We start from the raw sequence: 12,883 nt of genomic DNA, 5'->3' as shown, positions 1-12,883 counted from the left end.
GGTGCTGACTGTGCTGAGACCATGACCTTCAGATCATATTTACTGGCCACTCGGACCGTTTCCCCAGTAATTCTAGCTTTCCCTCCAGATGTCAAAGATGAACGGCCGAAGCAACAGAGGTAGGAGTAGGAGCCTGTGGACTCTTTAAAAAAAAAAAAAAAAAAAAGAGATGTCGTCTCTTAAAAGATAGTCATAACTTATAACCTTGCCTTTCACAGGCCAGTGTTATATGCCTACAATGTTTAGTCTGACTTCTCTTTCCTGTGGGCATTTCTGCCTCAAGTTGGGGACATAAAGCAAATCTGGGGCAGCAGCTTTATTGGGTATGGAAGGCAGCCAAAGGAAACCTGGAATGTGGCAGGAGTGTATTTGTTTGGCAGCCCTGGCATCAGCGCTAGTGATCATTTGATCCCTCCCTTTGTGTACAGCAGGGATCCTTCAAAGCTGTTGGCTCTGGGGGTGAGCACGGGTGGACCCCGCAAACAGGCTGTAAGGTCTCTCAAGCAGCTAATCATCTCTGACTCGGACACCTGCTCATGACCAGTCCTAAGCCAAGTGATGGGGGTGCTGGCCTCCAAGGAGCTCTGTGTGTTTTCATCTCCCCAGCCATGAGCAGGATGCAGTGTGGACCACATGCAGTTAAGCACTAAATTGTATGGTGCTCACAGAAATTAATAACTCTTCAAGTTTCCTTGAGTAAGAGTTCTAAATACTGCATGATGAGTTCTATCTGGATATGTTTCTTAGAGATCCTGAAATTAAGGTTGGAATATGTTCACAGTGGAAGCCTTAAAAAGTACAGCTAATTGGACAAATGCACCAGTCTGTGTCTTTGTCCTCTTAACACAATGCCCAGCATATGTTAGGGAGTTGAATTTTTATTATAGCTGATCCTTAGTTTTTTTTCATCCATGGGATTCTTTGATTACTTTCCATTGTCCATTTCTTAGACAATCTATCAAGTGAGTCTCAGGAAATATCTTAAATGCTACGAAATCCTATTATCCATTGGATGCTGGGATTCTACTACAAGGACTGGTCTTGAAACAAAAATAAAAATAGTAGACCCTTTAATGCTGTTTTGAAGTTCACTCTCTTGTTAACCGAGGCATCAGCTACGAACAGGGGTGCTACAGATTTAACATGATTCCTCATCAGCATTTATTGAGCACTAGTGTGCCCAGCTGCAAATACTTTCTGAGGAAACAGAAGCGTGGACATAGGGTAACCTAACAGAGGTGCCTCAGCCTTCTCACCCTCATTTGTTCTTGCAGATGTAGTGGCAGGTGCATTTCAAGTGGGTTTCTACATACCAGTTAGCATTTCTAGAGTTCTTACTATGTGCCAGCCCTGCCTCCTTCAGTCCTCACAGCAGCGCTATTGGGTACATATTCTGACCCCATTTTAGAGGTGAATAAACTTAGACTCCGAAGTATTATAACTTCTCCACAGGAAAACAGAACGGTTGGTGCCAGAATTTAAACTCGGATGTATCTGATTCTGGAGCACAGGTACTGACTAACTATGCCTTGACATGTTTACACTTGGCAGCACTTAGTTCTGAGTGTTTGTCATTTTCTCAACAGACTCAACAAAATGAAACCAGGATGCTTTTGGCTGCATCTCACACTGCTTGGAGCCTCCCTGCCTGCTGCGCTGGGGTGGATGAACCCAGGAACCAGCAGAGGATTGAACATGGGTGTGGGAGAGTCCCGGGAAGAGGTATAGTCACGTCACGGCTGACATGCCATTTAAAACTCATTGCTTTTCAATGTTAGAGTATCTAATTTCCTTTCCACCTTTAGTTTTTATCAAGTAGATTGCAGTGAAAATTAAAATCCTGCCCCCTTTTTGGTAGGAGACAGAAGGAAGCCACGTGTGTTGATAAGGACAGGAGGTTTATATCATGCTGTTAAGTAATGGTCTAAAATCTCTCCAGTGCCAAATATGTATCCCCAGATGAAGCTATGGTTGCATGTTTTGTCTTCCACACAGACCCACCAGAGAACGACCTTTGTGTATATTTAATAGCACTCTGAAAGTGCTGACTCATTGGTGGAGCACACCCATGTGAATTAATGAAGTCTTTTAATTAAAAAATATGTTATAAAGGAAATAGACTTCTTTTCAGCTCTATAGATAACAAGAACCAGGCTGAGTAAGAACGGAGGGTAGAGGTCCTAAGGGAGACGGCCTTAATGAACAGATAAGAATGATTAATGGCATGTTAGGTATATATAAATGCTTCTAAAGTGCTTGAAAAACTTGTTCTCAAATACCTCCCGGGAGAGTCTTGCTATCCTGCTAATTGCTTAGTGAACTCTGCTCTGAAGTCGTGAAAAGGAGTCATAAACTGCAACCAGCCCTGCTCAGGTAGTGGGCCTCATGAATTTGGGGCTCATGAGGGATGTAGATTTTCTGCACGTGCTGAGTTTTTTTGTACATGCTGAACCTTGAGCAATGACTACACCCTTTCAATAAAACCACCTAGGATTTTCTGGATGACGTGATGAATACTAATTCTTACCTGAGAGCTTTCCAGGGCATCTTAACTGCCACTGTCTTCTGTGATGCCTCCCCTTCTCCTTTTCTCTGTGCGTGCTTCCCATCCTGTGGAATGAGGAAGAAAAATCACCCCCAAAAGTCAACGTTACCCGGAGAGTGAATAACGATCCACGCTATATGGTAGGATTAATGCGTTATTTGAGCAAAAGACACGATTTCTCTTTCATTATTACTTAATTGTAACGCAATCCCAAAGCTACAGGCCTTAATCTTCAGGGAGCTGCAGAAGTAATTTAATGTGCACTCTTCCTGCTGAAGTGCGTGGCTTCCCTTTGTGGCGAGCAGATGATTAAACAGAAACACTGTCTCTCCCATCTAAATCCATGAAGGACACAACTTAATGTTCTTGTGAAAGAGTCTGAAGGCTGACTTGCTAGCGAGCCCAGCATTTCCCAATGGGAATCGTTTAATCGTTATACCCATATCCATACAGAGGGAAAATGATCATTTAAGTCCTATCAATATACTGTTGAATATTTAATAGCAAAGCAAACAGGCAAACACACAGCTACGTGTATTTCGTGTTCTTACTTTCGGGGCTCATTGGCCCACTGTTTTAAATCACTTATTTCAATTAAAAGAGTCAAGCCTATTACGGTGGGATTTAGCTGGAGGTAAATTGAAGGTAAGTTGATATCAACCTAGGGTCTCTTTATTTTAGTTGTTACCACTCTAATTCTTTGTGTACCAAAGAAAGAGTAGATGATGCTCATCCTGAAGAAGTGAGGCTGTTTTTATGTTTGGGGGTGCTGTTGTGTTCCCCCCTTCACCCCATTAGGATAGAGGCCCAGAGATGCCATTGTCTCCCAGGTTCGGGAATTTCACTGCTTCGGGAAAAGGAAGTGATGCCTCTGTGGACTCTCAAAGGCCAGAACAACCGCCCTACCCATCCAGTTCTCTTTGCCGTAGACTGAGTTTTTGTGAAGTGTTGTAACTTCTGCTCATTGAGTCTGCTTCTGTCAACTGTTAAATGAGATGATGACAATGTGAATGGGCCCAGGACATAGGGCAGCCTCTGAATGTTCAGAGAGAGTGGGTAGGACATGTAGCGTAACTGGTTAGTTTGCTGACCTTGATGACACTTGATGCACAGCCCCTCTGTGCCCTCACTCACTAGGGTCCTCCTGCCCCAGTGCCGTCCCCTCTTTTTGCAAGTCTGAATCAGCCCCTCTTCCAAGGCCCAGCTCTGGTTCTTACCTTTTCTCTAGAGTCTTCTTTTTTTTTTTTTTTTTTCCGTACACGGGCCTCTCACTGTCGTGGCCTCTCCCGTTGCGGAGCACAGGCTCTGGAGGCGCAGACTCAGCGGTCATGGCTCACAGACCCAGCCGCTCCGCGGCATGTGGGATTTTCCCAGACCGGGGCACGAACCCGTGTCCCCTGCATCGGCAGGCGGACTCTCAACTGCTGTGCCACCAGGGAAGCCCTAGAGTCTTCTTTGACCACTCTTGGTTACATTTGATCTCTTTCTCTGAACTCCTAGTCTTAGTCTTTCCTATCTTTTTCTTAACTCTTGTATTTGTACTTTAGCATATGGATGAAGCCATCTTCATCTTTCTCTTCCTTACAGCGTCTAATAATTTTAAGAGGAAAATAGAGGCTCATTGAGTTTTTGAGTCAATTGATATTTATTCAACATTTGGTACTAGTCATGTTGTCACCTTGGTGCTTTCAAATTTCACATTAGACTGTCATGTATTTAAATGAGTTTTTATACCTCCCTGCAGAGCAGGCTCATTTTTGGTGTGGACATGAATGGTCCCCCCAGCAAATCTGTTAGCAGTTTGTGGGCCAAGCCAAGCTTGTACCTTGTCAACATCCAAGATAGTCCTCTGTGTAACAGGTTCTAACAGGGTAGTTTCTTCTTTGAATTGTAGCTCTTTATATATCCAGAACTCACTGCCTAAACCATATTAAACTCCTCTAGCAGTTTCCTCAGACAGTCTTATTTTCTAAAAGAATCAAAACCAACAGTTTCCTGAGACTCAGTAAATAAATGAATAAAAACCTTTCCAGGAACTAAATGGTAAAATGTTTCAGTGTGTATTTTCTTCCTGATCGTAGTACTTTCCAAAACATTCATTGACTTAAGCTTTTTTTAAGTACTCGGAAAGCATTAATAAGATTTAATTTGCCTTTCAAGTTATTATACCAATTACTTGAGTGTCCTAAGGGTAAATAAGGATTAAATGACCAATGTGTGTGTGCTTGCACATTTTTAAAGCAATTATAACAATTGTGAATTGTGTTAAATTATTGTTTCATGTACAAAGACTGCAGTTGAAATAGCTTCAAGGAGTTTACCATTTTACAAACGTCGATAAAAAGAAATGTAGCTGGGTGGAGTGCCTCTTTAATAAAGAGCTGAGTGGCAGGGCATGATCTAGAATCCTAATGCAATTCTGAATTCAGAGGAAACAATTCTGAGAGATACAACTTATCGAAATTCTGAAATAGAGTTATATTTTATTTTCCCCCTTTCCCCAATACTCTGGCCAAGATAGATACAGTAGTAAAATCAATATTGGTAGAATTTTATATTGGGGAGACCAAGAAAGTGAGAAGGGATGTGATAACAGTCCCTAGGGACGTCCCTCTTGAGGGGCAGACATTTGTGGGCAGGTCCCCTCCCCTTTGAGTCCTGGATACTGTGTTGCCATCACCCGCTGGGCTCTGGGATTGGATGGGGGCCGTTACACAGCCTTATGCATCCTTCTTGATCTTACTGAACTTTTCCTAAATTGCTCATACCCATGATTTCTAGTCATGCACTAAATATCTGTAAATATTAATATTGGTTCCATTTAAAATTGTTAGCTTTGTATGCCCTGGTGCTTATAGACCCGAGATATGCTTTGATGTCAGACACCATTTGTTCTCAGTGTGTGTGAAGTCTCATAGGAGTCTTGTTTTGTTTTTTTTTTCGGTATGCGGGCCTCTCACTGTTGTGGCCTCTCCCGTTGCGGAGCACAGGCTCCGGACCAGCGGCCATGGCTCACGGGCCCAGCCGCTCCGCGGCACGTGGGATCTTCCCGAACCGGGGCATGAACCCGTGTCCCCTGCATCGGCAGGCGGACTCTCAACCACTGCGCCACCAGGGAAGCCCTCATAAGAGTCTTTGAGGAAAAACAATAGGTAGTAGGAGTGGTATCAGTAGTCAGGATGCTTCCTGTCCTCCCTAAATCCAGGGGTCAGCCTAAGAGAGCAGGATCCTACCCTGGTTGACCAGCCCGTTCCCCTTCTGCAAGTGTTGGCCCCTGACGCTGACTGCACTCCTGTCCCTGTGAGGACACCTTCAAATTACAGAGAACTTAAATGCTCTGGCTTCTTTCTGCGTTGGCTGGGCGTTCAGGCTGCTAAGACTGAGCATTAATTTAAAAAATATTTTTCTTCCGTAATAAGTGTCCTTGTTCTTGCACATTTGATTGCAGTTAAGACAATGTTCCCCTGCCCTTTCTAGTGTTGTTCTCCCCCCACAGCTCCCACCCCATGCCCCTGACTTCCTTTTTTTTACATCTTTATTGGAGTATAATTGCTTTACAATGGTGTGTTAGTTTCTGCTTTATAACAAAGTGAATCAGTTATACATATACGTATGTTCCCATATCTCTTCCCTCTTGCATCTCCCTCCCTCCCACCCCCCCATCCCACCCCTCCAGGCGGTCACAAAGCACCGAGCTGATCTCCCTGTGCTATGCGGCTGCTTCCCACTAGCTATCTACCTTATGTTTGTTAGTGTATATATGTCCATGCCACTCTCTCACCCTCTCACAGCTCACCCTTCCCCCTCCTCATATCCTCAAGTCCATTCTCCAGTAGGTCTGTGTCTTTATTCCTGTCGTACCCCTAGGTTTTTCATGACATTTTTTTCCCTTAAATTCCATATATATGTGTTAGCATACGGTATTTGTCTTTTTCTTTCTGACTTACTTCACTCTGTATGACAGACTCTAGGTCTATCCACCTCATTACAAATAGCTCAATTTCGTTTCTTTTTATGGCTGAGTAATATTCCATTGTATATATGTGCCACATCTTCTTTATCCATTCATCCGATGATGGGCACTTAGGTTGTTTCCATCTCTGGGCTATTGTAAATAGAGCTGCAATGAACATTTTGGTACATGACTCTTTTTGAATTATGGTTTTCTCAGGGTATATGCCCAGCAGTGGGATTGCTGTGTCATATGGTAGTTCTATTTGTAGTTTTTTAAGGAACCTCCATACTGTTCTCCGTAGTGTCTGTACCAATTCACATTCCATCAGCAGTGCAAGAGGGTTCCCTTTTCTCCACACCGTCTCCAGCATTTATTGTTTCTAGATTTTTTGATGATGGCCATTCAGACTGGTGTGAGAGGATATCTCATTGTAGTTTTGATTTGCATTTCTCTAATGATTAGTGATGTTGAGCATTCTTTCATGTGTTTGTTGGCAGTCTGTATATCTTCTTTGGAGAAATGTCTATTTAGGTCTTCTGCCCATTTTTGGATTGGGTTGTTTGTATTTTTGTTACTGAGCTGCATGAGCTGCTAGTAAATTGTGGAGATTAATCCTTTGTCAGTTGCTTCACTTGCAAATATTTTCTCCCATTCTGAGGGTTGTCTTTTGGTCTTGTTTATGGTTTCCTTTGCTGTGCAAAAGCTTTGAAGTTTCATTAGGTCCCATTTGGTTATTTTTGTTTTTATTTCCATTTCTCTAGGAGGTGGGTCAAAAAGGACCTTGCTGTGATTTATGTCATAGAGTCTTCTGTCTATGTTTTCCTCTAAGAGTTCGATAGTTTCTGGCCTTACATTTAGGTCTTTAATCCATTTTGAGCTTATTTTTGTGTATGGTGTTAGGGAGTGATCTAATCTCATACTTTTATATGTACCTGTCCAGTTTTCCCAGCACCACTTATTGAAGAGGCTGTCCTTTCTCCACTGTACATTCCTGCTTCCTTTATCAAAGATAAGGTGACCATATGTGCGTGGGTTTATATCTGGGCTTTCTATCCTGTTCCATTGACCTATCTTTCTGTTTTTGTGCCAGTACCATACTGTCTTGATTACTGTAGCTTAGTAGTATAGTCTGAAGTCAGGGAGCCTGATTTCTCCAGCTCCATTTTTCGTTCTCAAGATTGCTTTAGTTATTCGGGGTCTTTTGTGTTTCCATACAAATTGTGAAATTTTTTGTTCTAGTTCTGTGAAAAATGCCAGTGGTAGTTTGATAGGGATTGCTTTGAATCTGTAGATTGCTTTGGGTAGTAGAGTCATTTTCACAATGTTGATCCTTCCAAACCAAGAACATGGTATATGTCTCCATCTATTTGTATCATCTTTAATTTCTTTCATCAGTGTCTTACAATTTTCTGCATACAGGTCTTTTGTCTCCTTAGGTAGGTTTATTCCTAGATATTTTATTCTTTTTGTTGCAGTGGTAAATGGGAGTGTTTTCTTGATTTCTCTTTCAGATTTTTCATCATTAGTGTATAGGAATGCCAGAGATTTCTGTGCATTAATTTTGTATCCTGCTACTTTACCAAATTCATTGATTAGGTCTAGTAGTTTTCTGGTAGCATCTTTAGGATTCTCTGTGTATAGTATCATGTCATCTGCAAACAGTGACAGCTTTATTTCTTCTTTTCCAATTTAGATTCCCTTTATTTCCTTTTCTTCTCTGAGTGCTGTGGCTAAAACTTCCAAAACTATGTTGAATAAGAGTGGTGAGAGTCGGCAACCTTGTCTTGTTCCTCATCTTAGTGGAAATACTTTCAGTTTTTCACCATTGAGGACAGTGTTGGCTGTGGGTTTGTCATATATGGCCTTTATTATGTTGAGGAAAGTTCCCTCTATGCCTACTTTCTGCAGGGTTTTTATCATAAATGGGTGTTGAATTTGGTCGAAAGCTTTCTCTGCATCTATTGAGATGATCATATGGTTTTTCTCCTTCAATTTGTTAATATGGGGTATCATGTTGATTGATTTGCATATACTGAAGAATCCTTGCATTCCTGGAATTAACCCCACTTGATCATGGTGTATGATCCTTTTAACATGCTGCTGGATTCTGTTTGCTAGTATTTTGTTGAGAATTTTTGCATCTATGTTCATCAGTGATATTGGCCTGTAGTTTTCTTTCTTTGTGACATCTTTGTCTGGTTTTGGTATCAGGGTGATGGTGGCCTCGTAGAAGGAGTTTGGGAGTGTTCCTCCCTCTGCTATATTTTGGAAGAGTTTGAGAAGGATAGCTGTTAGCTCTTCTCTAAATGTCTGATAGAATTCGCCTGTGAAGCCATCTTGTCGTGGGCTTTTGTTTGTTTGGATATTTTTAATCACAGTTTCAAATTCAGTGCTTGTGATTGGTCTGTTCATATTTTCTATTTCTTCCTGATTCAGTCTTGGCAGGTTGTGCATTTCTAATAATTTGTCCATTTCTTCCAGGTTGTCCATTTTTTTGGCATAGAGTTGCTTGTAGTAATCTCTCATGATCTTTTGTATTTCTGCAGTGTTAGTTGTTACTTCTCCTTTTTCATTTCTATTTCTATTGATTTGAGTATTCTCCCTTTTTTTCTTGATGAGTCTGGCTAATGGTTTATCAATGTTGTTTTATCTTCTCAAAGAACCAGCTTTTAGTTTTATTGATCTTTGCTATCGTTCCCTTCATTTCTTTTTCATTTATTTCTGATCTGATTTTTATGAGTTGTTTCCTTCTGCTAACTTTGGGCTTTTTTGTTCTTCTTTCTCTAATCGCTTTAGGTGAAAGGTTAGGTTGTTTATTCGAGATGTTCCCTGTTTCTTAAGGTAGGATTGTATTGCTATAAACTTCCCTCTTAGAACTGCTTTTGCTGTATCCCATAGGTTTTGGGTCATCGTGTCTCCATTGTCATTTGTTTCTAGGTATTTTTTGATTTCCTCTTTGATTTCTTCAGTGATCACTTCGTTATTAAATAGTGTATTGTTTAGCCTCCATGTGTTTGTATTTTTTACAGATCTTTTCCTGTAATTGATATCTAGTCTCATGGCACTGTGGTTGGAAAAGATATTTGATACAATTTCAATTCTCTTAAATTTACCAAGGCTTGATTTGTGACCCAAGATATGATCTATCCTGGAGAATGTTCCATGAGCACTTGAGAAAAATGTGTATTCTGTTGTTTTTGGATGGAATGTCCTATAACTATCAATTAAGTCCATCTTGTTTAATGTATCATTTAAAGCTTGTGTTTCCTTATTTATTTTCATTTTGGATGATCTCTCCATGGGTGAAAGTGGGGTGTTAAAGTCCCCTACTATGATTGTGTTACTGTCGATTTCCCCTTTTATGGCTGTTAGTATTTGCCTTATGTATTGAGGTGCTCCTATGTTGGGTGCATAAATACTTACAATTGTTATATCATTTTCTTGGATAAATCCCTTGATCATTATGTAGTGTCCTTCTTTGTCTCTTCTAATAGTCTTTATTTTAAAGTCTATTTTGTATGATATGACAATTGCTACTCCAGCTTTCTTTTGGTTTCCATTTGCATGGAGTATTTTTTTCCATCCCCTTACTTTCAGTCTGTATGTGTCTCTAGGTCTGAAGTGGGTCTCTTGTAGACAGCATATATATGGGTCTTGTTTTTGTATCCATTCAGCCAGTCTGTGTCTTTTGGTGGGAGCATTTAATCCGTTTACATTTAAGGTAATTATCGATATGTATGTTCCTATTCCCATTTTCTTAATTGTTTTGGGTTTGTTATTGTAGGTCTTTTCCTTCTCTTGTGTTTCTTGCCTAGAGAAGTTCCTTTAGCATTTGTTGTAAAGCTGGTTTGGTGGTGCTGAACTCTCTCAGCTTTTGCTTGTCTGTAAAGATTTTCATTTCTCCATCAAATCTGAATGAGATCCTTGCTGGGTAGAGTAATTTTGGTTGTAGGTTTTTCTCCTGCATCACTTTAAATATGTCCTGCCAATCCCTTCTGGCTTGCAGAGTTTCTGCTGAAAGATCAGCTGTTAACCTTATGGGGATTCCCTTGTGTGTTATTTGTTGTTTTTCCCTTGCTGCTTTTAATATGTTTTCGTTGTATTTAATTTTTGACAGTTTGATTAATATGTTCCTTTGCGTGTTTATCCTTGGATTTATCCTGTATGGGACTCTCTTGCTCCTTGCACTTGATTAACTGTTTCCCTTCCCATCTTAGGGAAGTTTTCAACTATAATCTCTTCAAATATCTTCTCAGTCCCTTTCTTTTTCTCTTCTTCTTCTGGAACCCCTATGATTCGAATGTTGTTGGGTTTAATGTTGTCCCAGAGGTCTCTGCGACTGTCGTCAGTTCTTTTCATTCTTTTTTCTTTATTCTGCTCTGCAGAAGTTATTTCCATTATTTTATCTTCCAGGTCACTTATCTGTTCTTCTGCCTCAGTTATTCTGCTATAGATCTCATCTAGAGTATTTTTAATTTCATTTATTGTGTTGTTCATCGTTGCTTATTTCATCTTTAGTTCTTCTAGGTCCTTGTTAAATGTTTCTTGCATTTTCTCTTTTCTAGTTCCAAGATTTTGGATCATCTTTACTATCATTATTCTGAATTCTTTTTCAGGTACACTGCCTATTTCCTCTTCATTTGTTAGGTCTGGTGGGTTTTTATCTTGCTCCTTCATGTGCTGTGTGTTTTTCTGTCTTCTCATTTTGCTTATCTTACTGTGTTTGGGGTCTCCTTTTTGCAGGCTGCAGGTTCGTAGTTCCTGTTATTTTTGGTGTCTGTCCCCAGTGGCTAAGGTTGGTTCAGTGGGTTGTGTAGGCTTCCTGGTGGAGGGGACTAGTGCCTGTGTTCTGGTGGGTGAGGCTGGGTCTTGTCTCTCTAGTGGGCAGGTCCACGTCTGGTGGTGTGTTTTGGGGTGTCTGTGGCCTTATTATGATTTTAGGCAGCCTCTCTTCTAATGGGTGGGGTTGTGTTCCTGTCTTGCTAGTTGTTTCCATAGGGTGTCCAGCACTGTAGCTTGCTGGCCGTTGAGTGAAGCTGGGTGCTGGTGTTGAGATGGAGATCTCTGGGAGATTTTCGCCATTTGATATTATGTGGAGCTGGGAGGTCTCTTGTGGTCCAGTGTCCTGAAGTTGGCTGTCCCACCTCAGAGGCACAGCACTGACTCCTGGCTGGGGCACCAAGAGCCTTTCATCCACATGGCTCAGAATAAAAGGGAGAAAAAGTAGAAAGAAAGAAAGAAAGAAAGAAAGAAAGGAAGGAAGGAAGGAAGGAAGGAAGGAAGGAAGGAAGAAAGGAAGGAAGAAAGGAAGGAAAGAAAGGAGGGAGGGAGGGAGGAAGGAAGGAGGGAAGGAAGGAAGGAAAGAAAGAAAGAAAAGAAAAAGTAAGATAAAATAAACTAAAGTTATTAAAATAAAAAATAATTATTAAGAAAAAAATTTAAAAACAAAAAATCAGACGGATAGAACCCTAGGACAAATGGTGAAAGGAAAGCTATACAGACAAAATGTCACACAGAAGCATACACATACACACTCACAAAAAGAGGAAAAGGGAAAAAAATAATAAATCTTGCTCTCAAGTCCACCTCCTCAATTTGGGATGATTCGTTGTCTATTCATGTATTCCACAGATGCAGGGTATATCAAGTTGATTGTGGAGCTTTAATCCGCTGCTTCTGAGGCTGCTGGGAGAGATTTCCCTTTCTCTTCTTTGTTCTCACAGCTCCCGGGGGCTCAGTTTTGGATTTGGCCGCGCCTCTGCGTGTAGGTCGCCGAAGGGCGTCTGTTCTTCGCTCAGACAGGGCGGGGTTAAAGGAGCCACTGATTAGGGGGCTCTGGCTCACTCAGGCTGGGGGGAGGGAGGGGTGCGGATGCGGGGCGAGCCTGCGGCGGCAGAGGCCAGTGTGACGTTGCACCAGCCTGAGGCGCGCCTTGCGTTCTCCCGGGGAAGTTGTCCCTGGATCCCCGGACCCTGGCGGTGGCGCGCTGCACAGGCTCCCCGGAAGGGGGTTGTGGATAGTGACCTGTGGTCGCACACAGGCTTCTTGGTGGCGGCAGCAGCAGCCTTAGCATCTCATGCCCGTCTCTGGGGTCCGCGCTATTAGCCGCGGCTCACGCCTGTCTCTGGAGCTCCTTTAAGCAGTGCTCTTAATCCCCTCCTCGTGCACCAGGAAACAGAGGGAAGAAAAACTCTCTTGCCTCTTCGGCAGGTCCAGACTTTTCCCCGGACTCACTCCCGGCTAGCCGTGGTGCACTAACCCCTTCAGGCTGTGTTCACGCCACCAACCCCCGTCCTCTCCCTGCGCTCCAACCGAAGCCCGAGCCTCAGCTCACAGCCCCGCCCGCCCTTGCGGGTGAGCAGACAAGCCTCTTCGGCTGGTGA

The 12,883-nt window shown here is 42.1% G+C and overlaps 1 protein-coding gene across 2 annotated transcripts in view; it reads left to right on the top strand.

The window, feature by feature from the left end:
• FSTL4 (follistatin like 4) overlaps positions 1–12,883 on the top strand; it is a 440,615-nt gene that overhangs the window by 6,113 nt on the left and 421,619 nt on the right. For both annotated transcript variants that reach the window (XM_073802526.1, XM_019924423.3), the window contains exon 2: positions 1,587–1,722. In XM_073802526.1, the coding sequence (XP_073658627.1) occupies positions 1,597–1,722 (126 nt within the window). In that variant the 5' untranslated portion in view covers positions 1,587–1,596. The remainder of the gene's footprint in view (positions 1–1,586; positions 1,723–12,883) is intronic.

Source organism: Tursiops truncatus, chromosome 3 (genome assembly GCF_011762595.2).
Source record: "Tursiops truncatus isolate mTurTru1 chromosome 3, mTurTru1.mat.Y, whole genome shotgun sequence".
Lineage (NCBI taxonomy): Eukaryota > Metazoa > Chordata > Mammalia > Artiodactyla > Delphinidae > Tursiops > Tursiops truncatus.
This window is presented reverse-complemented; position numbering and strand designations above follow the sequence as displayed.